Genomic DNA, 26,079 nt, shown 5'->3' with positions numbered 1-26,079 from the left:
TCATTATGGATTTTGCAAGTCTTTCAAAAATGGATACAACTATGGGCGAAACGTATGAAAGAAGAGCTAAAAAGCGCATGTTCGGCAGTTGAATTTTATTGTAAAAGTGAGAATTGTTTAACGCCTCAAGGTGATTTTCTGATTTCAAATTAATTTCAGACTGATGATACAGCATACCAAATAACCGTATATGGTTGGCTTACAGACAGTGGAAATCTACTGTTGGTATAAAAATTGCAATATTTATGGATAAATAATGCTCTCACAAAGATGCGAGAAAAAAATTATAGACTACGAATGATCTCTTTCAAGAGGGAACTTATTGTGCCTTCATGGGTGTTTCCGTACCGACGGGTAAACCAAACTCGTCTAAAGCGACGTCCTGCACAATTTAAGAATACAAAAACTATGTTAAATGAACGTATTCGTATCGATGGATATTATATTTATCACTCTACCGATTTCAAATCTGTTTCTGCAGCTTTAGGAAGTTCAATCTCGTTCGCTTCTTGCAGATAAGAGGGAATCTCCTCTTCTTCAAATTCCAACTCATCCCCTAAAGCATCCAGTTCTACGGTTTCATAGAAACAAGTCATTGGTTTAAAGGTCAACAAGACAAATCTGTCAAATTGCTTAGCTCACCAGCTTCAAGATCATCTTCGTCTATATCATCGGGTAAATTGTAAGATCTTGCTAACGTGTCCTGTACTTCGTTGGCACGTTCCATTAAATCTTCCATTTCATCTTGGAGTTGCTATTGAAGTAATAATGAATACCAGCTCTGCCTATATCATAATACTTATTAACTGTGATGCCACCTACATCAATTTTATCCAAATTAACATTCTTATATTGTCGTTTCATCTCCTTATTGGCAGTTTGCATAGCATCCATTGTGGCCATTACATTACGTAAGTTTTCCGTTGTCATCTGAGCTTGCTCCATATTGAATGATTGTTGCTGTAAGTTATCTCTCTGTGCTTCATACCTACAATGGATACTCCCTGATTAATCTTCAAACATAGATATTTAAATGCATATTTTCAAAAACCTACAATTTCTTTTGTTTCAGTACTCTCAATGCTTTTTGCTGCACTGCTTTCTGTTGTTTCAAAATAATGTTCCTTTAACAGTTTATCCTTAACATAGCAATCAAATGACCATCCTCACGATCTTCTCAATACCTTTGCTGGACCTTCCCTCATTTTCTTGAGTTGATCTCTATATCTCGTCAACTCAGCTTCTAATTTTTTTACTTTGACCTCAACAGCGTCCACTCGCACATCTGTCTATATGAAATTAACAATGAAATGTACAGTTTGTTTCGAAATAAATAACGAGTTCTTATTAGGCTGTGTTTCGTTAATCCTACGTTAGTTATTGCATCGTTAAGTGTTGGTTTAGGCGTTTTCTTAGTTGATCCAAAGAGTCTGTTCATTTATTATTCAATTTTCTGTAAACGAATTAAACGAAAAAGAATGAGTTGTCTGCTATTTTTCTTGACCTGGATTTATTTGCAGCATCGCCTTTTTTTTCATGCTTTTTTTGGCAGGAAGGCGGCGCGATAGGACTGAGCGCATTACAGCGGAATTTAGAACCTGCATTTAGAAAAATCGCCAGCTTTAGCACTGAAAAGAATCCGCAAAGAGAATCACAAATGATGAAAAATAACCTTATGCTAAGAAACATTCAAAAGAGCTTCAATAGTTGGCTTTATTGTCTAAAATATGTATATTACAAGAAGCACAGATGGTTTTAGATATAGGAGGATTATAATTCCCAAAGAGATACTGTTGGTTTTTCGAATTCTAATGCTGGCTCCTTCTTTTTCTTTCTATTGATTTCCGTTTCGAAGAACTATGACAGAAAATTAATAACCGATTTCACTAAAGATAATTTGTTGACTCAGCGTTCGAATCTTACCGATATATAAGTATGATCCAAAAAATCTTCCAAATTGTATTTGGGCTTCAAGAATTGTTCACCAAAAATTTTAGCAAGTGTAGCTACATTGGCATAATAATGTTGGCTTAGGGTTTGAACTTCCCATAAGGAGGAATCAATCGCTTTGCATTCATATGGATTCATATCGTTCATATCAAAAGGATCATTTTCCTCGTTGATCGCCTTATTACTATGGATTAGAGACATACAAGTCGGGTGTCGTTTTAACAAGTTATAAATAAACGGTATGATAATAACACAGGCAGCTGGAGGGGCAGTAAGCGATAAACGGGCCATACGTTTAATATAAGCAGCAATCAAAGCAGCGGGAAGGTATCTAATGAGTGAAGTTACATCATTTAGCATCTGTCAATTTTCAAAAAGCTTTAGAAGCCTACTTACGCAGATGACAAAAAGAGTTCTAACAGCCTGAAGAAGCGTGATCTGTATTTAACATGCATAACATTTCTATCCAGCAGTGAATAGAGCTTTATGTAAAAATCAGGATAGTCCCTATACCAAGATTTGAAAGTTAGCTACTTAATAATGTTCAGGTATATATCAAGCAAACAACTTACAGGTTGTGGTCGATAATCAATGTGAACAAGCTTTGCAAGGCTAATAGACTGACAGCTCCTCCTACATTGTACGAATCTGTCAAAAAATCCATCAACAATTTTGGTTCGCTCAGGTGCGGTAAGATACGCTTGTGCAAAATGAGTAGGATTTTCTTGTACATTTCTTCCGTTAATGGTAGTTTGAATAACTGAAGCCAGCAGTCAGTAAAACTTCGCTTGTGAACTTTCAATTGAAGTAATGGATGCATTTTCTTTTTCCTTGTTCCATCTTTTTTCGCTTGTTCTTTCTCTTCTTCGACTTCTGACTCTGATAGTAAGCCTTCGTCCCCTAAAACATCATCTTCTTCCGAATTCGTTTTCTTTGATTGAGGTTCATATTTAGACGGGTTGACAGTCCAAAATTCATCGATTTCTGAGGGCTCGGTTGGCATAGTGCGAATACTTTCCAATATTGAAAATAGATTCTTTGCTATTAATTCGAGTTTGCCGCTACTATTTGTTGTATTCGATATTTTTGCTTTCTTGCTCTTCATCGAAGTTTTTTGCTTCCTAACGGTTTCATCTGTACGAAGTGATTGCTCGATAATTTCACTATGAACCAGAAAGGAAAAAACAATTAGAATTTGCAATTTGCTACAGACTGATACAAAGAATGAGTTTCAACTTCAAATTACGTACGCTGTATCCTTGAAAAAGTAATGCCTCAAGTCATCATAGATATTTAAATATTTCTCCAAAAACTCTTTTCGCAAATGGTCATTCAAATTTTCGGTCGATATAATTTCTTTTACAATCGGTCCGTAGAGATTGTTGGCAAAGTGATAAGTTCCTTTGGTGCTCATAAAGTATTCCGATTCAGCTTTCATATTGTTCATCAAAATGGTCAAAGCAGGAAGCTGTAATCCAGGTTCATCATTGGATAGAAGGCTTTTAACATACTGTAAAAAATTTGTATATTGGTCTCTGAGCCAAAGTGTCACCTTGCCTTTAGCAGAAGTCTCTTCAGCTACTTTAGGCTTTTGCAACTCTCCTTTCAATAGGAAACTGAGGAAGACACGATTCAAAGCGTGCATGGCAGCAAAAACAATCTGCGCATTATCATTTTTGACATGATTGAAAAGTTCGACGATGTTGTTCAAGTTGGATTTGTCGCTGAGGTTAGCTTCCAGCGTTCTGATCTTCTGACGTACAGATTTGAAATCTTCTGTCTGTTCAAACAAGCTCGTTAACAATTGAAATACTTCATAGTATCATTTATAGCAAATGATTTCTCTAATCTCCTTACGCTGCTATGGTCTCTCTTTCTTTTAATAGGCTGAGGCATAATGATAATTTGAAGGTTAAGTAAATTTCAAAGTTAAGTAAACGCAGGAATTCGATTTCACATTAAAAGGTTACAATTCAAATGTTCTAAGCCACAAAAGGATGGATTGAATGACGAGATTTATTTAGCAGAGATGTTTTCCCTCCAATAAGAATACAATATATTGGCAATTGTGTTTGATAAACCGGAGAGTCTTATAGCTGTCTAAGGAAGTAGACGATTGAGTAGAGTATAATAATAGAAGCAAAAGCAATTGAATAAAAGAGTTGAGAAGCTTCAAGGGTCGCCATCTCAGAATATAATTGTTAAAGTTGCTACTGCTATCTTTAAAGAAGAGGGATAGTATTTTCTAGACTGAACTGAGCGAACGCTCTAGGTCAAGTTAATTGGAACTACAAAGAGCTTGTGTGGCTCTTTCTTACTTTGAATGAAACGAAGAAATGAGAAGTACTAATAACTTTAGTTCCTCGATATAAAATGGTGAGAAAAAGATGCTTATTGCTGTATTATTGATCATACTCAGTATCCATATTATCTCTCGTATGACATTCAACAACTCAGTATTGCGTTTGCTGTATAAAAAGAAACGTATAATGAAAAAAGTAAATAAACCTTCACCTTCATTGCCTTTATGCGCTTGTAATAGTAGCATTAAATTGTATCCAGGCATAGAGGTAGTTAAAAAGGAAAGAATAAGATGTCAAATTATGAACTCAAGTTAATTGCTAAGTGCTTTTTAAGCAGTAGACGTGTATATATTAGTTTTCGCTAGCCTTAGCCCTACTGTACGGGGTATAAAACACTCTCTTCGAGGCGACAGTTTATACTACATGGTTCTGGCCGAGGTTGTGATTATCGACGTTTTTGAGTAGCAATATTTACAGTCTTTGACACTATACATTGATTCACCTGGGATTTCAGACTAATCATACTTTTATCGTGAACCTCTAGGAACTAAAGCGTTGAATACTGGAACAGACACTCCTCCATACTGTTCTACCTTCCTCGAAGTGTTGAACTCATCTATATTTGAAACAGAAACAATTCACAGGCTTTGTCTTCTCAGCAACTCTTTATAGGGTATTTCTATTGCATGATGTCACTTTCACTGCTTCTTTTCCACGCGCTCCTGACCTGACCACAACAAGTGTAATTGTACGCGACCTTCAACAAACTCTTTGCCACATCGTCTTTGTATTAAACTCTTCCCTTTCACGCAATTAACACAATGGATGCAGAATCCACCGCTGAAATAAAAGCATATTTGTAGCTTATATGGCCAATTTCACTACCATTTTGTAATGAAAACACCCAAGATCATCTTCAGATACACATATGTCGTTGTAGAAAAAATAAATGAAGGAAAGTTGAGACATGCAGTGTTATCAACATTATCTACCTTCCTTTGCTTTCTCCATACTTCGCCGCTAAGTTAGCTTTTGCTTTTTCAAAAGGCATGGTGTTTAATAAAAGGTTGGTAGTGAGAAGCAAGGTTACTAGAAAGAATCAAATAGAAACTAATGTAAAGGAAAGAATGCATAAATCTTACCTTACGAAGAGTATCGGATCAAAACGTGTTCGTTTGTATCTATCCCATGTTGCTCTGGTCATTTAAAGATGGTTTAAAATTTTGATAGAACTGAGGAGGCACCAGTCATGCCTACAATTATGATATCGAGAGAAATTTATCAAACCAATTTATTCATCGGACGAGTGTCGTTAGGAAAATAATGATTTGAAGGAAGATTGATTGCAAGCTCTTTGCGTTTTGTTTGTACCTCGTCTTTGGCGGAACAATATATTGGTGATTTATACACGAAGCGTCTTCGCAGTATCTTTTTGAAAACAAGTTTGGAAAAATTATTCTGCCGGAAATGATAAGTAGTCTATGCTGCGTATATCGGCTAAAAAAAAAGATTTTTGTAAGAAATGCTCTTATATTTTATTATCAAGAGGCTTATTATTCGTGATTTAGCAATGACTTATATTAATTCCGTTCTTAAATCATTAGATGCGCATATTTTTGTGAAAGTAAAGTCTATTAAGGTGGCCTTGAAGGTATCACAAATCGCACAGTAAATGGCTGTTCAGTAAGAATATATTATTAAAATAGTGATATAAGCTTACTGTAACCTTCAAGTTGATGCACAACATGGTAATTCTATGTGTTCGGCTTACAGTTTTCATTATATCGATGTTTTAGAGCTGATAACACTGGCTTAAGCATTGTACATGTCATATGCTGTATCGGTAGTCTATCACTCCATTCTTAACAATCTGTTCGAGAACGTCCATTCACGAGCTTATGCAGGTTTAGCAAACATATTCCAAAAAAATTTTGACGGTAGTTGCAGCCTAGCTATACAGCAGCATGGTTGTATATTGAAATAATAATTGCGATGGAATTGACGGATACTGTAGTAGGCTCAATAATAATACAAGACTGTTGGAATATTGATGTCTCTCTGATAATCACTACAGATAAGGGAAATAGACTGCCTCAAATTCCAATCCTAACAAGATATAACCAAAACACTGAAAGCATTGAAATGATGAATAGAAAAACCAATTTCCCCTAGAGTGTAACCATTGCATTTAACCAAACCTGCAATTAAAGATTCATATTACGTAATCATTCATTTTTTCTACGTGAGAACCCGAATGAGCCATTGCTCTTTTAATAATTTCTTTTTTTTTTTTTTTCTTTCAGCCCCTCACTTATACACTTGCTTGTTTACTGTTGACAGCTTTAAACAGACATTTGCACAATGTCAAATCAACCAATATCCACTAATTCTGTTGTTAATACTGACGAAAGTCAATCGACGTCAACGCAACAACAACAGCAGGATGAAGAAATGCCACCTTTTCAGTACCAAACAGACATTGCAGAAACAACTCCACGTGAGACTACACAAGCACGCTCTTCAACACCTCTTCAAGCCGCCGTAAACAGTCAACCTACTCCTCGAAATGCTAGTAATGTCCAAAGTAGTGCCACCATGGCCACCCAACCTGCACCTTTAATTGTTACTAGTACCACTGCAGGTACATCCGCTGATAGTATTGGTAATAATATAGCTGCAACAACTACTATTGATACTACCGCCGCATCACAACAGCAAGTATCATCAAATACATCAAAGAAAACCTTAATTGAAACAAGAAGAGCTGAACAAAATAGGGCAGCGCAAAGAGCATTTAGACAGAGGAAAGAAAGATATGTAAAGGAGCTAGAAGCTAAAGTAAATATGATGGCAGAATGGCAAACACGTATGGAACATTTAGAACAGGAAAATCAGCAATTAAAGCGACGTATTGAGGAACTGGAATCAAAACAACAACATCCACAACAACGGCATGACGATGATAATGAGAATATGACCAGAAGAACGGCTATTAAATTTCAATATAATGATACACCTTATACCAGCTCACAGCAACAGTCTATCAAGAATGATGAACAGAATAACATTAATAATGTATCAACTGTAAAGCCGCAAGAGCAGCAGCAATTGTCAACAACTTCATCTACAACAGGAACCACAGCAGCATCCTTAGTCAGAACAGCGACAGCAGCAGCGGCAGGTACAGCAGGTGTACCTGTTGGTGAAAAGGGCAAAGTGTTGGATGATTTAGTATCTATTCTAAGGACACGCCACAGGCCTCCTATTCCATCACACCCACCAAATTAAGAATGTTATATAAGGAAGAAATGGATCTATTAGATTACTATGGACATTTCATCTATTAGTAAACAATTAGTTTTAGTACCCAGAAACTGTACTAAACAAAAAGTCATGATATTCCTCATACTATGTATTATTTATACATATATGTATCTTCTATGCGATAACAAAACACAAAGACTCACAAATCAATAAAAAAAATCCAGAAAGCATGCATTCACTACTTTTAAGTATGAGCAATAAATTGATCAGGATTGTTTAATGCTGCTAGTTGGCTTCAGATAAATCTTTGATCTCCTAGAGATTGTCCTGACAAGAACCTTACCAACAATAGTCACTTCATGAAATTCCGATCTATCCGATCGCTCTTGTGGCAGACAGTTGATAAACGTTGATTTTATTCCAAAAAAGACGGAACAAACGGAAGCCTTATACTTCGATACTTGCTGAAAATTGTGACGGCCCATCACCCTGTTGCTGATTCAACCAAGCATGTTCTTATAACAACTTTAAAACTTTTCATTGCTTTTAGATAGAAGGTTGATAAGCTATCCAAAAAGCGATCATCAGCGTTTATGAAGAACTTGTAAAGATAATTCAGAAGCAAAAACAAAATTGTCAATCTTGTATATCTTAATCTGTAGACACTATTTGCAGACGTTCTAATAGCCTGGTCACTTCAGCATAATTTTCCCGCTATTTTTGAAGTTTTTCACGACAAAAGGTTTTATTAATTGGAAATGCATACATAATGTGGTTTATCGTTGGTGAGGTAAAAAGGAAATCTGATCAAAACTAATGCTACTTATCATGTAATGGTCACCATTTGGAACAGCTAATGCATTTTTCATATTACCTGATTGTCGCTTGTATTGAATAAGTGCTTCATATTTGTATATTGTAGTTGAAAATGTTGAAGAATAGCTTTTCATATATTGGATATAAAATTAACCATACAGACAAAAAGTAATTGTACTTACGAAGCATTTTCTATATTTACTTTTCTTCAAGCGTTGCTTTCTGCTTCACCGGTATCCTTCACATGTTGTATATGCAGTTCACTAGTAATCCTCTAAAGTGATTACAATGATGTGTTGTTATTATCAGTAAATTTGCAGCGGTAAGCTAAGATTTCTTAGTGATTATTCATCCGCTGATCGATATTTACCTGCCGTCAAACCTATTGAAACCATCCCACGGGATGACGTTGTCAACAAATCCTGATTTCTGACATTACTGGTCCTGTATTTTTGATTATATCAAGTTTGAGCGAAGAGAAAGATGATTAAAGGAACACATTCCAAGACTCTACATATGTTTTCTGATATCAGCGTTTAAATGGTTGTTTATCAGGTGAAGTTCGCTGTCCGCTTTTAGCAAAAACTCTGTGAAATAGACTCAATGATCAATTGAGTATGCTTCATAAAGTGTAAGGCTTTGGTAGTTATGGAATGAGCAAATAAGCATGAAAACTTTACGGCTATTTAATGGTTTCATTACAGCTACATAATTTCGCCTCTAAGCTTACAAATCCAGCAAATAAGAGCTTTTTTTCTGGCGTTTGATGCTGTACGATAGAAGATAACATTGCACTCTTTGGGTAAAGACTTTTATTGAATAAAGTTGTTTACGTGCATTCCATGAGTCTTACAGTGATAAAAAAAAGAATCGTATGAAGTTTGCTTGTAGCATTAACCCCATGTTCTATTAAAGTGACAAAACAAAAGCGTAATCTCAAAAAATCATTTAAAGAAATTCTCAAGTCCAACGTTTTCTATTTTATCAAGCATCATGCTAACATCGGCGTATTCCACTTTTCCTACTGTTAACACAGCTATTATTACACTTTTCAAAACACCCAGGGCTAAAGTAACGCTCGAGAAGGATTAAAAAATTGAATTTATGAGTAGAAAAATAGTATAACAACCTAAACGACAGTTAGAAAAATCAAAAAGGAAAGAACCCCAGAAGCTATATTAAGCGAAATATGTACAACAAAGGTGATCATCCTACTTCTAGTTACAATAATTGGCCATCTTTTCTTGTTTCTGTGGACGGAAACACCGCTAAGTGTCAGCTTACGTGAGAGTTCTACTGGAATATACGTGGTTGCTTTCAGCAATAGGATAATAAAGGTGAGAGGCGGTAAACGTCTCGACAGGATGCACAATATTGCTTTCTGATTCATACATAAAAGGCATAATGAGAGTAATATCGCTACCGTTGCAGCGACTAATGAGTACTACACCTTATAGACGTACTATAGCTAAAGGCAACCGAAGATGTGCAATTGTTATCAGATTATGAATATAACATAAACCTGGCAATTTCTTCTCAATATTACTTGCAAAGTACATGGAGTTATATAGTAAAGGTTTGTAACACACACACACACACACACACACACACACACCCTTTCATAAAAAAGGCTAGTAATTCTCTTGTTGAATGTGGAATGCTACATCAAGCCAACTACAGTATTAGCTTTTATCTAGCGCACATTTAATTCTTGCCCGCTTGTTACTATGGTTTTATCTCATCCATAGAAAATTATAGTTCAGTTGTATAAATAGTTCACATACTTTAGATGATTCTAAACATGCTGATAGAAGTTGACTCCTTTGCCGTATCCGATCTGTTTTTGTCGCCCAATGTATTTCATTAGCTTTAGCATTGGATATATCGCTCTGCATGGAATATCAACTGTCCATCGTCAGCGGTAGACAGCAAGGTAATCTCTCGTTCCTCGTCGTCGTCTGCATATAATCAATTACATTTACCATTCTACCGTTGACCCTTATTCCCTCTTGATTCTTAAAGCTCACTATCATAATGATAAACTCGGAGTAATTGCTTTAGTAAGGACACATTTCACTAATTCTTACGTTAGATAGAAAACAAGGGCTTTTATTTAGTTAATACAGAATAATGCATACAAATCTAAATGGCAGAAAAAATCATTGGTATTGCTGTTGTTGCTGTTGTTGCATCAATATGTCGCCTCCGTGATTTGATAAAGCTGCTGAAGCGGTTGTAACGTCATAATCCATCATCATCATATTTGTAGATGGTGCTATGTCAAAAAAGTTGAAATTGTTGTCCATCATTGTTGTATCCACCATTGTACCAGGAGCGCTACCGTTATGTAAAAGCTCCATAAATTTTTTATTGTTGTAATTATTTGTATGTTGACCAATTAAAGGAAAGGTGTTCAGATCGTCATCAAGACTCGGTTGGTAAGGTCGATGTAAAAAGTTATCTTCAATAGCAGTTGTAGTTATAGCTGCTGCTGCGGGAATAGCAGGAGTAAGCGCTGTAATGGTAGTTGTAGCAGCAGTAGGTTGTTGGGTATATAAAGAAGCGTTAGCGCTGTTAAATTGTTGATGCTGTAAAGGGAAGATACCTTGCACCTGTGGCGGCGGTGCTGGTTGTTGTATTGATTGTTCGTGCATGGAATGACGATGATTAACTTGTGCTTGTTGCTGTTGCTGATGATAGATATCAGACATGCCATGAATAGATATACTTTTCTTGACCCGTTTAATTTTATTCTGATGAAGATATGGAACAGCAATTGGTATGAATGGGTCAGAGGGTGCTTGTGGCTGTAATATCGTGCTAGTATGCACAGGGTTGCTTGTAGCTGTAGGTTTTACGTAAGGTGAACTTGGAGATACTGTCCTACTGCTCTGATTGCTACTAATACTGTTTTGGCGACGAGGACGATTGATATTCATGCTGATTGATATGCTACTATTGGAGGATATAACAGATGGATTTCGGCAATGATGGTGAGAGTGATAATTGCCATTGTTATTGTTGAAAGACCTTAGATCTTGACAAGACTGAGCCATTCCTCTTCTTAGCAAAGGCCTTGGCTGGTGAGGTTGGTGATAAGTTACTTGTAGCGGCATGGCATGTATATTATTCAGCGGTTGGTGGTATTGGTGTTGAAATGTATGAGAAGGGATATCGGCGCTTGAGGAATGAAGCAAAGTTGTTGGTACAATGTTGTAATAGTTTGTCGAAGGCATTGTATTCCCTCTTTTACTATTGCTTTTGGTTGATAGAAATGGCTGGATGTAATGTGTAGGAGATGGAGACGTGTTCATACTGCTCATTTTACTATCGGTATTGTTGGGTGCTCGAGCATTCATCATATTGGTTGCGTAATTTTTTAATTCACGCAAAGGAGAATTTACTGTAAGCTGCTGTATTAGATAAGAACATCTTTGGTGCTCTTTTTCTATAGTTTGTTTTTCATTTGTAAGTGTCGCATGAGAGGTTGCTGCTGCCGCTGTTACCTTGAACACTGTAACTGCTGACGTGATGCAATGAATAAGGAATTGTATACCTCTAGGCATGTATTTAAACGCTTGGTTTGGATCTTTAATCCATAGATATTCTACCAGTCGAATTATGCTCGATGCAGACGATAGGCACATCTCTTTATGATTGTACTCATTGTAGATTTCTTCAATGTTGCTAGTAATGCTGTTGATTTTACTGACAGGTGGTAAAGGATACATGAGATAATGAAGATGCAATAGGATAACGTTTAAGTGATACAATAAATGAATAAACCTTGTAATCGGTGATACTACATGTGTAGTACCCTTTATTGCTGCTGCTGTTGGTTTTTCTTGGTCTTCTTCTTTTTCAGGCACAGGAAATGGATAGTCAAGTACCATTGGTTGCTCTTTATTTTTTGCCCTTTTTTTAGTGTCATTGTTTACACCACTTGATGACGAATTCAGTAAGAATTGTGCAGGTAAATTCATGTAATCACGGTCGACCCTGACTTGTAATTGTATTAATGTCATTGCTTCTTCCATAACCTGTGTCTCAGTACGTTTATCTTTTTGAACTTCTTGTCTTTGTGTGACACGTTGTATGTGTTGGTGGATTTTAGATAAAGTGGCTATAAAAGGTATAACACAGCGTTGGCAATCTATGAAGAGCGCTTCATCAGTATGTGTAGATGTGGGCAAGAATAGTGAAAGCACTTTGTCATCCATCGCTGCTGTTATAAAGCCGTTTACGGATAGTCCTTGTTCCACACTTTGAGATTTATAGAATTTATATTAGCATAAAATTTCCTTTTGTAGGGTAATGTATTCGTTGCGATTACCATAAAAGGGTACAGTATGTGAAAACCATAGCCATTGTGCGTTTTTTAGTCTCCAACTCCAGATCCATTCTGTTGCAATCTTCTATCGTTGCTGTTGCTGTTGCTGCTGTTGCTCCTCTAAGCGTTGTCATTGTTAAAGGATTCAACTTTAATATATCACAAAAATCGATTGCTCGGCTGATAAGATTTCTACTTTTCTCAAAAAAGTAAGATTTACTGTTACAACTGCATTCGAGATACTTGACTAATAGCAGAAATGTTTGTATAAGTGCAATAGAAGGCCTTCCTACTGCTTCATCCAACATCATCATAGTTCTCTGATAATAAATCTCATGTTCGCCTGTTTGCTGATGGAACGAGCTCAGAATACATATAGCATTTATCAAAATGCGTGGTATACTATTGAGCTGAAATTGCTGATTAAACAGTGAAGGTACGAATAAAGGATAATAAGGTTGAATATGAATGAAGTAGAACTGTATGTAATCACTTTCAATTTCTGTGATCACGAACAGCGGTGGCTGTAGTAAACCACTACTGCTTTTGGATGATGATGGTGATGGTGAGGACGACGATTGGGAATCTATATATGCTGTTGCCATGATATCTTGCATATAATTAGGGCTGCCGAACTCGTTGATAAAAAATCTATTCTTATCATCAGTTGAACTAAACAGCGGTGTAATACCTGTGAATCCAAATAGAGTCAAATAATGTCAATATGCATGTACATAAACTATATAAGAGCAAGCTGCACTTCTGATTTTACCCTGCTGTACGTTCGTTATCGTATTTTTATTGTCTGTGTATAATTGTTGTTTACGCATCGCTTCCTCCACCAACTGTATTGTAGGCTCACCCAACGAATTGAGAGCTCTTTCAATAACATTTATTTTGTTCTCTAACGATTCAATGTAATGCTTTGTGGCTGCCGTTGTTGCAACTAATCCGGCAGCTCCTGCTGTTGTACTTGAACCACTTCCACTATTATTGCTACTGTTGGCTTTTTTGGGTGATGAAGCCTCAAAAATACAGGGTATAGATGATCTTCGACATGTACCACAAGGTGTTCCACCATCACATTTAACCTTAATATATAGATAAGTGGTTTTTTAGTATGGGATGCTTTCCAGCGTCTTGTGCATAGTAAGCGCTCTGGATACCTTTCTGCGGCGACAATCTCTGCATGCCTTCACAATTTTTTGCCTTTTGGGCGCTCCGTTCGCATTGAGTTTAGTGGCGCTACTGGCGTTTGATGATGCATTCTTACTACTTTTCTTTGCCGTTTTCGCATTTTTTACTTTTTCAACGTCGCTATGGCCGACAATATCCTCCTCTGTATCTGCTTTTAGCTGTTGCTGATTTTGCTGAGTTGTTGATTTTTCTCTCATGGGCGGCAAAGTATACTCTCTGATGCTCTTTACAGGTTTATGAATAAGGGTATACTATGCTGAAGGTATGATTAGTTGATGACGTGGGGGCAAAAAGCAGTAAAAAACCAGAATATTATTCGTAGTTGAGAAGATAAGAAGAAGGACTAAGATAAAGATGAGTAAAAGTAAGCAGAAAGAGAGTTGTAAGAGATAAAGGAAAGTAAAGTGCATGTGGAACCATAGAATACTTAAAAAAGTTGAGAGCAAATCCTTTTTTTTTTTTTTTTTTTTTTTTCTGTTACTGCATACCCAAGATAAATTTTAAAGTTGAAGGTCAAACAGGCAGAAAGCCTTCCTCTCTTTCGCTCACACGGACGTGTACAAAGAAGTGGATTTTATTGTTTTAAATGCATTATGCTACATCGATGGTTCCCCTAAAGAGCTTAAACAGAAAAGTAATTTCCTGATCTGATAGGTTACTGTAAGTGACTTGATTTATGCTCAACGAAATGCATCTTATTCGGCTGAGACGCTTAAAAAGACAATTTTTGTAGTTTTGCTGTGTGTGTGTGTATGTCAACATGTACTAACTACAAAAAAGATTTTTACAAAAGAAACCACATGTACAATAGCACCTAAAAGCCGCTTTCACTGGCATATAGTACCGTTAACTGTGTAACTTGTAAAGTCTTCTTTTTCTTCCAATGCGCACGTTCCTTCTATTTTATAGTTTCGCTATTATTGTTGGTCGAAGTATGCAGATATGATTTCGGTGACATCTGCTGTAACCTATTTAATAAATTAAAAGGATAACTTCTCGTTGACATTTATGTATCCTTCATGTCCATTATAGCTGCTTTTTTTTCAATTACTACTAATAGCCGTAGCATCATTCTTTCATCATTCTTCAAAAGCGAGTACGAGAATTTTAAAAGGAAATTGTGGCCTACTTTACTGCAACCTACTTTCCTTCCATAAATATGTACCAACAAAAAGATGGTTTTTACGACATAGATGGCTTTGAATATGTGACATGTACACAGACACAGATCAAACACAGGGTGGGTACAAGAAGCTATAGCTGATATTGGTCTCTATATCAAAGTAGTAAAACCAAACCATCAACATCCAATCTGACATAACGAAAGTTGGTTTGAAATCTCCTTATTGCTCTTACAGCACAGTTGACACCCTCCCCTGTGCAGAAAATATGAAGGTTCAGGCTTTACGTACCTTGCACTAGCCTCTTGCAGGCTGGCTCCAGGCATAAAAGCTATTTTGACTAAAACTCATTGGGAATTAAATACAAATTTCTCATCATCTTTTTCTATACTAATACAAGTTGTGTATAACATATGCGACGTCCCAAGTATAAGTAGTAAAACGAAAAGCGTTGAACGTGAAACTAGTAACTAGCATAAAGACGTTCGCGATATAATATCATCCCCATCAACCTGTGCACAGTAAGAAGCCTTACCAACTTTTCTGAAGAGTAACGAAGTCATTAAGTTCATAGTCATCGACTCATTACAGTAACCAATTTAGAGGATAAGCGAACGTTTTAGGTAGCAATATGGATGAAAAGAATGCTACAGTATTTTGTATGTACATTTAAATGGAAGTGGAACCGCTGCAAATTACTTTGAAATGTATTCAATGAGTTTTATCAGTGATATTTGCTACCAATTCTTCAGATCGATTAAAATGTCTTTCTTGGGGAGTAATCTAGCTCATATCTTTCCAAGAGGCAGGGAATATGCCTGTCTTGCGGGCTAAGTTGTTACTTGAAGAAAGATCGATCGCATGAATAGAGATAAACCAAAAAGAAATGCCAAATAAGAATACCCCCGATCCGTCATCCCTTGGGCTTGCTCTGTTTTAGCAGGTCGGCTGGTCATCGCGCTCAGGTTTTCCATTCTGAACGGGGCGATTAAACTGCAGACTCACAAGTTTACGGCTCGCTCACTGACCAATCAGTATTTCCTCAATATATAATTAAACTCAAATCGTATTTAGGCTGTGTACAATTTTAACAAAGTTCCTATGATATTATACAGTCGTGTCAACGCCAAAAAGCGGTTTCTACATAAGAGGGCGGGAGACAAACTTTTCCAAAGTGGGCTTATGGAGTCCAATAGCAGTTTCATTTCAGCGTTTGGCTTAGCTTTCGCATTTTAGTGTTTGGCTTAGCTTTTGCATTGAGTTGGGATGGTTTTATCATTTCAGCGTTAAAGTTGGCTTTCTTTTTCATTTCACTTCACTTGGTTTTTTCACTTCACTTCACTGTACTTGATTTTTTCATTTCACTTCACTAGCTTTTTTATATATATATCATGGTTGTTATTTCTCGCGAAGAAGCAGTATGTTTATTTTATGCTGTGCCGTACAATGAGGAGAATATTAGAAAGTATACCAAGATTATCGACGAACTAGAAGATGTTGGAATATGCTATTCAAGGAACCCCAAAAAACCAAAACTTTTATGTACAAGAGTCATTTACGCCAATTGGTTCATTAAATTGTATACATCGAAAGAAACCATTGAAAATAATATGGAAGCGAGTAAAGAAGCAAATGAAGATAATAAAGAGAATGAAGAAGTTGATGAAATTGTTAGAACGAAAAATAAATCAACGCTTGGTACTTGTTCATATTAAGATATTTTTTCGCGTTTAATGACTAAGCTTGTCCTTATCATAAAGTCTAAAGCGCAATTGAAACAATTTATGGATATTATGTATCTGCCAAAAGATCCTAAGTCCATATCATACGAGCGTAAATATTTGTCATCCGATAGCATCATGTCAGATGTTCAAAACTACAGTTCGGTTTTTCGAGACGAACCTTTTAACAAATTTGTTAGATGGTGCTCCACGCAAAAGTTAGCGTTTCTAGACACAGCAGTTAAAAGAAAATACAAAGCGTTACCAACGAAATCTTCATTACGAGGCATATACGTCTTAAAAGACTGCTTTAAAGGTAGTTAATGTGTTTATTACAAAAATATGACGAATATTAATAGTTATCACGACTTTAGATAATAATTTGGTTTTTGGCAGATGGTTGATTAACGGGTCACGACTCTATAGAATGCTCAGATGTCAGAGGAGAGAAATGGAGAGCTGAAATAATTTCTCGAGCTGTAAGCTCAATAGCAGTAAAATCAGCTATTGTCCACAATGACTGTTCTAACCGTTGTGGACAAAGGAAAATAGAAATATTAAATAGAACATTCAAACGTCCCTTCTATAAGTGTTCGGACCTGATTACTATGAGGCAATTGCTTTCGATAGCAACATTATAAGTTCATACCAATCAATGGGAGTTCAATATTGAGTTAAAGAGTAAAACGACCAAAATCGCGATACAATGTCATAAGAGCTATTTCTTTTGATTTGACCAATCAATACAAGACTGAGCAGATTTGTTTATTGTTCAACTCATTCTCGCCCGTGACTGTCTTGAAGCATTTCGTTGCTTTTTTCAAGACTAAAAGAGCTTAATTGAATTTACGTAAAAAGTCATGTTTCCCTTCTTTCTTGCCTTTTTTTCGACAAATGTAATTTCTTCTCCTTTATTTCACACAACTTATTTGCTCATACTCTCATACCAGTCTTGTCTCAGTAATGCAGCATCAGCAGCATGACAAGGAACGACAGCAGCTTCCGCAAACATCTCCAACTTTACCCTTTGAAGTGAAAAAAGGAAATAACGACCACTATAATACAGATGAACAGTCAACTGATACTATGAAACGTTTACATTTCCAAACTATTTACCGACATCATGATACAAGTACTGAACAAACAAATATAACAAATATAGAGCGTACAAAAGAATTTACGCCCTCCAGGTTAAGCTTCATAAACGGCCATTTACAACACTTCTTAAAGACGTTATTGAAATATCTGTTCAGAGATAACAATTTACCCTTATGGATCAATACAATATACCATTTATACACAGCTAGAATATATATATTTCCTTACAAACGAACAACAACGGGAACCATAAGGCAGTACGAGCAACTTACAAAGCTGCAAGGCATACATCATCTTTCTTTAGGGCTACTCTCCCTGTTTGCTTTGAAAGAAAGAAGACTTTCTTACGAACGAAATGCCTTGTTTCTCCTGACTTTGAGTTCAATCGGACGATCGTGGTCATATTATCAACCTCATTCATATGTGCGGTCGTTGAAAGAAATAGGACTATCGAATCTTGGCATAACATTAATTTGTGCTATTGCATTGGTGAAAACAATAAAGAGAACAAAAAAGTTTATTTAAGCCTGTTTAGCGCTTTACTCGAATTCTTTCACATTGTAATAAAGAATAGTAGAGTCAGTACATATAATGGCTAACGTTAGTTTACTGGATTAAAGGAATCCGTTAGCGATGTTTAAATGATTAAATCGAGCTATTTTATCGAATAAAGTAGCTTACTGTATTGGGGTATCGACAATATGACTATCATTTACAATTCGAAATAAACCAGCCATACGTTTAAGAGTCAAGCTCTCCTCTTCTTGAAGGACAGGTATAATAATTAGTTTTTCATTCTGTATTATTGATTTTAAGAGGGTCATCACTACACATCAGTTCACTTCAATCATAACAGTTGCTTATATAAAAGCATTGCAAAGGTACTAACATACACTATTTCCAGGTTCGTATCCCACCAAGACACACATTTGTAATTCTTTGACCACTATATAGTCAACGTATTTCCATCTTTTTGCCAACACAAGATCTGAATATACTGTCTTCGACATCAGCCCATTCCTTTCTGGAAACTGTTTAGATTTTAATTCAATATCATGCAGCTACAAACGACATTGAGAAAAAAAAAAAGCTTTTAGACGCCAAACAGTACTATTGCTGTCCATGTCGTTAATGGCTGATTTACTGTTTCTTGGTGATTCATTTAACCTCTTCGATCGAAAACTCTCAGAGGGGAAAGTCAGCATTTTTGTATTGGGTTCGAAATTAAATTGCTGATCTTATCTGAAAACCGTTCTCAGAGTATTCCTGCTTGGTATTTTAACAGAATGGACCTGTTTGGTAAAACTCCAAGCAAGAGAGTATACATTTAATGAAACTGATGTGTATTAATTCATTTCAGTAACTGCATAATTATAAGAGGTGAATCGTTGTTAAGTGCAGTATTTCGCAGACAAGTTGAGGAATTATTTATTGTAGAATGCCACAAGGTGTATAATAATAAGGCCATTCAGCTCGTAGACCCTTTTCTTTTTTTCAAGAATTTTAGAAGCTGTAAATTCATTAAGTTATAAGTAACTTTAGCAACTGCCTTCTAATATTATTCAGTACTGCTTTTATTAAGGCCTTCGTGATAGTTTTATTGTATGTGATGTTATGCTGTTGGACTGACGTGATCCGATATAAGTTGGGCTCCGACAGAGACATAAAAGTTTACAGACCGCACCACTTCCGACGGTTTACTACATTTTGCACATTTCATATACTTCCCAACATCATGTCATCTATACACCCACAAACATACACACGCATGAGAAGCGAAACACCTGTATCCAGTCATGGCTCACGAACGCTAACAGTAGAAGATGAAGATGAAGAATTTTTCGATAAGACGGACAGTAATGGAGCTTCAGAAGAAGACGACCAAGAACCTTTTGGTGTGCTACACTTAAGAGGTGATATGAATGCCAGAAGACGACTGATTCACTGGGACGAAAGTGTGGTTGACAACGAGCATATGAACAAAAAAAAGTCGAAAAGTAATTACAAAACAAGCCGAAAAAGAGACACGCTAACCTTTGTTAGATAAGCTCTGAAGAATTGATTCTCACCTTTCTTCGCTTGTTTCTGCCCAAATAGTCTGTTGTATTTACCATAAACCTCGTGCCGTCGGCGAGTCATCAGACGAAAGCAGCAGTAGCTCGAGTAATGATGGTAGCGATAGTGATGATAGTGATGATAGCGTTAACAATGAGAGCGAAAAAATAGCTCATCAGCGTCATAGTAGAACATGCAAGCATAGCCATTCTAAACGCAGAAGTAAAAGGAATCCTAGAGAAGTTAGCCCAAATGCCTATGAACGTCAACCAAACTATAATAAATAAGGAAAGCTTGAAAAATTGCAAGCACAGAGCAGCTCAATGCATTATTGTCGGTCTTTGTATAGCAATCTTTTACTTTCTCATTTTTTATGATGTGGTTTATGCAAACAATCAAAGCGGTTATTTTGTAGATAAACTCCACCTCAGATTGTTCAATACTGTCACGACTTCGTTTATATATCTGAAATTAGAGGCAGATGTAAAGAATAGGAACAAACAAAAAGCAATTTTATATAACCAGATGGACAAAGAGGTGTAACTTTTATAATAAAGTGTCAAGCAACTTATTAATGTGCTAAAGTGTTGAGTAACGGGTTTATACGCAATCGGATAATTGGTGCCTGACATGTGGCTTATTGTTACCAGAGCATAGGAACTGAGTTGATGCATAAATGCCATATTCGGGCGATTATCCATCCCTTTTTTATTTTTTTTATACCTCAACCTTGTAATTTCTCACAATATGGGCTCTCGGTTAGAGTTTCACTCTAAGCTTTACGAGCTCGAGCCGGTGGATGCAGATGATGAATTAGAGCTTGTAACGTGTTCAGTTTGCACCATTAGTTCAGTGATGCTATTACAATAGTTATTAAACGGTGTATTTTTACGGACATTGTTCCTTTATTCTAGGATTTTGCTAAATTCTACGCGAACTATTGTGAGGCAACCAAGAATAAATCAGAAATTGAACTTCACAACTACCTTCACGATAAAGCTTCGCAAAATAAAAAAGAATACCATGACTTAGTATCCGCATTACTATACGGTATACTGACAGAACCTGCTGATGCCAAATCTGTAAGCAACAACGTACCAACATATTCCTGAAATGCCAGTAGGTCGTTAACGTAGTATCAACTTTATAGTTTTTTCAGTCGATCGCTTATATCAACCGAGATCATTTTGCCAACGTTGTTAATAAATTGCAAACCATATGCAACTCATCGAAGTTTCATCTTTTGAAATCACAAGCCAGGGAACAAGTAAGTCAGTTGGAGAGGATTTACTTGAATACGCGACTCTACATGCGCATTTACATATTTGTGCTTTAACAGTTATTTTGGTTGGTGACTGCATTGACGAATTTAAACGTGAACAACATCGATTTGATCTACTTGAGTTTGCTAAAACAGATACGTGGAGGTGACTTCAGTCAGCCAAACCTATCATTGTGTGATCAATATGTTAAACTATGCGAGAGAGTTAAACCTTGGTTAGATGTGAATCCCAAAATAATAGCGATGACAGTATATACTTATCTGAGAGTGCTAGCAGATCATCATCGGTCAGCACAATACCATGCATTACAACAAAAAGAGATTCGGTTTGTAATGAATTTGATGAGAGAGAGAGTAAGATAAGAATATAAAGTAAAATTCTTTATGGTATAGTAATTGATAGATTACATAACTTTTTTACACAGTGGATGTTATGCGTGCCTATCGGTAGAGATCTGATTCGGGCCCTTTATGACGTACAAAATATTCCTGAATTCAAACAATTTTGGCAAGATTTATTGCAAAAACCACAAAGTCTATCATCAAAATTCAAAGGTTCGCAGAACACTATTCTATTAGAGACTAATACCAACAGAGATTTTAAAACGACGTTTGACGAAATATAGGCGTAGATATGATATTGAATTCACCTACACCAAAAGAGTTCTTAAGGAGCAGGTTAACAGTCGATATGGAAACAAAGTTACTATATATTTTGCAAAACGTGAGTATTGATCATGACCAAAAAAAAAAAAAGGCAGCTTACAAAATTTACCTTTTGCAAATGATGTAGTTGCGGATCAATCAATTTCAACGAAATTTGAATTGGTTTACTCAACGTTATCTAAGCTCACCGGAGTCGGAGCCTTTTTATGTGGATATTATTCGATATATAGTAGCAGGCTGGTATCCTTCCAACCAAATCTTGCAAAGCGATATTGTTCCTCGTTACGTAGTCATTGGAAGTATGCTTAGAGCTATAAGGGTAATGTTTGTTTTCGTTGAAAGGGAAATTTAATGAGAATACTCTTATTCGAACTGATGGCAAGACTTTTTTTTTTTTAGAATAATACTGTTGCAATGAATGTTAAAACGGCCCTGATTTTGGATTGGTTATTTTTCAAGCCCACAGATAATATTATGTTTATAGGTAAGCTATTGTAGATGTGCTAGGAAGAGTAGAAACTCATGTAGACTGACATATCATACGAACCAGAACCAGCCATGCTGCTCATTGAAAGATCAGCAGAGCGTTACCCTTCCATTACAGCCTCGCTGATTGACTTCTTGAAACGTTCCGTCGAAGAATACTTTCCACCTATGAAAGAATACATGGCTGGATGTGTCACCTGCGGTATGCGTACTTTATTATCGAAGGGCGTCATACGTAGTTTATTACCTCTGTATAAATTACCTACCATGGATTCTGCAACAAAAGATTGCATGAAAATTCTATTCCATGATTTTTTGGATGAAAGTAGTACCAGTCGAAAACAGCAACAATTATCGACACCGTCATCATCATCAAGTGCAGCAACAGTAGCTGTAGAGCCTATGCCTACGCCTACTGTAGGCACTACGAACATGACCAATACCCCAGAGCATCATCATGAAAATCGCCAACAACTGTTAACGGACTTTCCTTTATCAGCTAATTCATTTATAAATGATAGCGACGTGGATGCTTATCTATACGGCGAACCCCAAGCTACATCGACGAAATCGACAGCAACAACGATGAATACAGGTGTACCAACTATTCAAGGTCAAATTGGCCTTACGATTGACGAAGGCAAACCGAAGGATGTGGATAGAGCGGGTAAAACGGTTTTGCTTAACACAAGGGCTACTAAGCAAAAAACTGATTCAATGACATGCACCAATGTTAATGCCATTGCTCCATTAGCAATAGTAGAGGAAGAGGTGTATAACGAAGCAATCCATCAGGAACAATTACAGCGAGCCACTTCGTCTAAATCAATGATGATGGTTGACGACGTTGATATGACCAGTAAAGATGAAGATAGCGGAGAAGAACAAATGAAAGTTAGCGAAGGAAAAGAAAATGAAGGAATAGCAGGGCGTCAGTTTAAGCAAGCGCAGGAAATGGAAGTTAGCAGTGCAGAAGACTACGAAGAAGAAGATGAGCGAGCTCAGGCTGCCATGGAATCAAATCAATCTTATTGGATATTTGGTGATTCGTTAAGCCGATTTAAAGAAGCATGCGTTGTTCTGTTAAATGGCACGGGCGAGCAATTTGAGGAAATGTATGATGAACAAAATACAATTGCAAAGAAAAACTTGAGTGAAATTCTCGCTGTCTATTATAGAATTGTAAGTCAGAGGTGCTTTGACAAGTTTGCCTTCATTGGAATGCATATCTAAAAATAATGGATCATCATAGGCTATCCCTGCAGAAATGTTGGTGGCTACAATAGGAACACACATTCGAAATATTATTGCTTCTACGATGCTCTCACATACCAATACTGCAATAAGCAAAAATGACAATGAGGATATCCTTGTTAAAGATAGTACAAAAGATGTGTTTGATTTAGTGATGTTTCATTATTGGAACATGTGCGCAGTAAAAAAAGATGACAGTAATGTAAAGAAGATGATTGAGTTATTGAGCTGCTTGGCTCATCAGACACGGATAGATCAAAGACGGCACATGGTTGGTGTTCGCTGGTGGTCATTCATAGCAGAGTAAGTATAATGCAAGCATGTATTAAGAGTTATGTTACTCCTGGAACAAATGTTTGAAAACTTATGGAATTTGCTTAATAGTCAAATGCTTAAACGTGACGAAGTAAATGCTTGGTTTCCAACCTTTTTGCAAGGCTATCAATCATTCGTAAAGCATGCATATAGCATCGATCATTCTACGATGAATGAAAATGAATATTTGAAGAACTACTTAGAGAAAGATTTGCAGGTACAGCAGGCTCAATTTGTTGCAACAATGTAATAATACAGAGCACTTAAGCAAATTTTTATCTCTTTGTTTTAGATGCTTGCCCAACTTAATGTTAGCCAATTCAATCGAGTCATCACCCTGCTATACCAGTTTTTACCTGATATAACTTCAGGCAATTTAGAATTATTGAAGCTAACACTCATGATGCTCTTACCTGAAACGGTAAACTTTTAAGCGTGTCAGAAAGTATAATCAACCGATCATATTAATATACCCGGTTTTGTTAACTGATAGATGGGGAAAATGGCATTGGAGCTCCATTACGGATATTATCATATTTTCGGCAACAAGTTTACTGATTACCAGTTCATCAGTACTTCCTTTACATTACCAACGTTTGAAACGCTATCTTTTTGGCAACTATTAACCGCCGAACTGCAAGGTCGACCTGCTCTCATTCAAGAGTTTTTTCAAAACCCCAAAGTTAGCCAGCTTTTGAAAGTGGATTGTAAGTTAACACTAACGATTTCGTAAATTGATTTACCTAGGAGAGGCGCACTATTGACTGATGTACTCATTTCTTTTTTACTTAGTCAAAAATGAGATTATCCCCTTCTTACTTACTTTGTTGAAATCAGTTGCTCCTTCAAAAGAACTGATTCATGCCATTGTCCAAATTGTTCCTATATCTAATACTTCAATTACTGACGAGACTGGACAAGAGTTATCGGAGCAGCTACAGTTGACAATTGCTTTACTACAACATTGGTCAACACTTTCAGAAGAGCCTTTCATATCCTCATTATCTGATTTAGTGTCCACTCTAATCGATCAAACACAGATATTTGAAGATGGAGAGGAAAAACAACTCATGGCACCGTTGTTGACAGTTCTTTATACATGGTGGAGACAACGAACCGCACCACGTAAGCAAAAATATTATATTAACAGTACCTCAGATAGCATTTTTTAAGGAACTCATTTTATCTTTCATGCAGAATCGTTCAAACAAAATAAAGAACTGTTAGCAAGCCTTTTTAAACTAGGGAAACTGATAGGATTCGTCTGCCCGAAAGAATGGAATCAAGGTAGAGTACCCTTTGCATTATGACGTGGCGATGCAACGAGAAATCTAATTGTTCCATATTGCTTTGATCTAGACATACCGCGTAAAAGAAAACGCGTAGTTGTGTTTGATTCAGATGAAGATGAAGAAACATAAGATTTAATGGAATTCCTTATTCTCGTGATTACTGCTATTAACGTAGATCTGTATACCCGCGTGCCTCCTTTGCTTTACATTGAAGATCGCCATTCTTAGTTGCTGAATTTCAAGGTTGTAGTAACATTTAAACAACACTTTTACCAGCTTCGATTGATTCTTACGGTGGTTGTGCACATTATAACATTTATACTGTATTAAATTTGATTTATGTGATTTTTGGCTCAATGAAATGTCTTGATTTTCACATACATGAAATGTTTGCATAATACACATTTATAGCAATGATATTAATTTTATTAGTGCTACTGCTTTGTTCGTTGAATATCAAAAGTACATACGCTCGCAAAAAAAGGTTTATAAGAGGTAATCTTAGTTTATCATTGGTTAATGAACTCCTTCCTCCATATTGTTGTATTTGCTTAATTGAAATTGATAACGGTTATAAGTCGATGACTATGAAATTAAGTGTTTTTATTATTCTTCAGATGAAGTAGAAGGATTTTTCACTCTGTAAGGTTTAATGGGAATTATATTATTTGAGGACGCGTATGCTAGTCACTAATTTCAGGTACAGATGCTTGATGCGTAATTATTATGCTTAGGCCTGTATTTCATTATATGTTGTACATAGCCTATATTAGATGCAATATAGATAGACCGTGGTGGAATGTATTCTCTTCCTGATTGTACGTACTCGAGCTGCTGTTGTGATTACCAATCATCTCTTACGGGTTATGCGATGTATATTAAGAAATAAGTTTAGACATTAATTACAGCTGTTTATTTCAGGCTTGCAG

The 26,079-nt window shown here is 36.3% G+C and overlaps 10 protein-coding genes across 10 annotated transcripts; 5 read left to right on the top strand and 5 right to left on the bottom strand.

The window, feature by feature from the left end:
* Positions 1–58: 58 nt before the first annotated feature.
* On the bottom strand, positions 59–1,708 carry BDF20DRAFT_368111 (Snf7 family). The gene is made up of 8 exons (XM_053075292.1): positions 1,673–1,708; positions 1,373–1,598; positions 1,185–1,289; positions 1,056–1,102; positions 823–988; positions 643–754; positions 459–571; positions 59–382 (listed from the first exon to the last, which is right to left on the bottom strand). Exons 2-8 carry the CDS (start codon positions 1,436–1,438, stop codon positions 320–322), a joined length of 672 nt encoding a protein of 223 aa, XP_052937942.1. The 5' UTR covers positions 1,439–1,598; positions 1,673–1,708; the 3' UTR covers positions 59–319.
* A 124-nt stretch (positions 1,709–1,832) lies between these two features.
* Positions 1,833–2,395, bottom strand: BDF20DRAFT_368171 (CBF/Mak21 family-domain-containing protein). The gene has a single exon (XM_053075293.1). It carries the CDS (start codon positions 2,308–2,310, stop codon positions 1,906–1,908), a length of 405 nt encoding a protein of 134 aa, XP_052937941.1. The 5' UTR covers positions 2,311–2,395; the 3' UTR covers positions 1,833–1,905.
* A 123-nt stretch (positions 2,396–2,518) lies between these two features.
* On the bottom strand, positions 2,519–3,846 carry BDF20DRAFT_905204 (uncharacterized protein; the record flags this gene model as incomplete). The annotated part of the gene is made up of 3 exons (XM_053083129.1): positions 2,519–3,113; positions 3,201–3,730; positions 3,808–3,846. The coding sequence occupies 3 exons, from the start codon at positions 3,844–3,846 to the stop codon at positions 2,519–2,521; spliced, it is 1,164 nt and encodes a 387-aa protein (XP_052937940.1).
* Positions 3,847–6,415: 2,569 nt separating this feature from the next.
* Positions 6,416–7,662, top strand: BDF20DRAFT_368094 (uncharacterized protein). Its single transcript, XM_053075291.1, has 2 exons — positions 6,416–6,474; positions 6,557–7,662. The coding sequence occupies exon 2, from the start codon at positions 6,615–6,617 to the stop codon at positions 7,539–7,541; it is 927 nt and encodes a 308-aa protein (XP_052937939.1). The 5' UTR covers positions 6,416–6,474; positions 6,557–6,614; the 3' UTR covers positions 7,542–7,662.
* Positions 7,663–10,419: 2,757 nt separating this feature from the next.
* On the bottom strand, positions 10,420–13,440 carry BDF20DRAFT_858219 (uncharacterized protein). Its single transcript, XM_053080396.1, has 3 exons — positions 12,936–13,440; positions 12,668–12,872; positions 10,420–12,597 (listed from the first exon to the last, which is right to left on the bottom strand). Exons 1-3 carry the CDS (start codon positions 13,278–13,280, stop codon positions 10,493–10,495), a joined length of 2,655 nt encoding a protein of 884 aa, XP_052937938.1. The 5' UTR covers positions 13,281–13,440; the 3' UTR covers positions 10,420–10,492.
* On the bottom strand, positions 13,109–14,277 carry BDF20DRAFT_368004 (uncharacterized protein). The gene is made up of 2 exons (XM_053075290.1): positions 13,830–14,277; positions 13,109–13,754 (listed from the first exon to the last, which is right to left on the bottom strand). The coding sequence occupies exons 1-2, from the start codon at positions 14,055–14,057 to the stop codon at positions 13,383–13,385; spliced, it is 600 nt and encodes a 199-aa protein (XP_052937937.1). The 5' UTR covers positions 14,058–14,277; the 3' UTR covers positions 13,109–13,382.
* Positions 14,278–16,282: 2,005 nt separating this feature from the next.
* Positions 16,283–17,569, top strand: BDF20DRAFT_858210 (uncharacterized protein). Its single transcript, XM_053080395.1, has 3 exons — positions 16,283–16,679; positions 16,749–17,018; positions 17,099–17,569. The coding sequence occupies exons 1-3, from the start codon at positions 16,373–16,375 to the stop codon at positions 17,104–17,106; spliced, it is 585 nt and encodes a 194-aa protein (XP_052937936.1). The 5' UTR covers positions 16,283–16,372; the 3' UTR covers positions 17,107–17,569.
* A 1-nt stretch (position 17,570) lies between these two features.
* Positions 17,571–18,597, top strand: BDF20DRAFT_858205 (uncharacterized protein). The gene is made up of 2 exons (XM_053080394.1): positions 17,571–18,400; positions 18,474–18,597. Exon 1 carries the CDS (start codon positions 17,666–17,668, stop codon positions 18,323–18,325), a length of 660 nt encoding a protein of 219 aa, XP_052937935.1. The 5' UTR covers positions 17,571–17,665; the 3' UTR covers positions 18,326–18,400; positions 18,474–18,597.
* Positions 18,598–19,535: 938 nt separating this feature from the next.
* On the top strand, positions 19,536–20,142 carry BDF20DRAFT_905203 (phosphatase inhibitor-domain-containing protein; the record flags this gene model as incomplete). The annotated part of the gene is made up of 2 exons (XM_053083128.1): positions 19,536–19,797; positions 19,898–20,142. 2 exons carry the CDS (start codon positions 19,536–19,538, stop codon positions 20,140–20,142), a joined length of 507 nt encoding a protein of 168 aa, XP_052937934.1.
* Positions 20,143–20,476: 334 nt separating this feature from the next.
* BDF20DRAFT_999194 (protein-domain-containing protein) lies at positions 20,477–25,279 on the top strand (the record flags this gene model as incomplete). Its single annotated transcript, XM_053085480.1, has 16 exons — positions 20,477–20,677; positions 20,770–20,937; positions 21,006–21,122; positions 21,195–21,491; positions 21,563–21,692; positions 21,764–21,861; positions 21,931–22,122; positions 22,203–22,287; positions 22,354–23,471; positions 23,542–23,846; positions 23,928–24,075; positions 24,151–24,279; positions 24,352–24,565; positions 24,651–24,983; positions 25,056–25,145; positions 25,218–25,279. The coding sequence occupies exons 1-16, from the start codon at positions 20,603–20,605 to the stop codon at positions 25,277–25,279; spliced, it is 3,561 nt and encodes a 1,186-aa protein (XP_052937933.1). The 5' UTR covers positions 20,477–20,602.
* Positions 25,280–26,079: the final 800 nt, after the last annotated feature.

The sequence above is a fragment of the Mycotypha africana genome (assembly GCF_025528875.1).
Source record: "Mycotypha africana strain NRRL 2978 chromosome Unknown BDF20scaffold_3, whole genome shotgun sequence".
In the NCBI taxonomy this organism is placed as follows: Eukaryota; Fungi; Mucoromycota; class Mucoromycetes; order Mucorales; family Mycotyphaceae; genus Mycotypha; species Mycotypha africana.
Note: the sequence above shows the minus strand (reverse complement) of the source record. Positions and strands in the feature narration are given on the sequence as shown.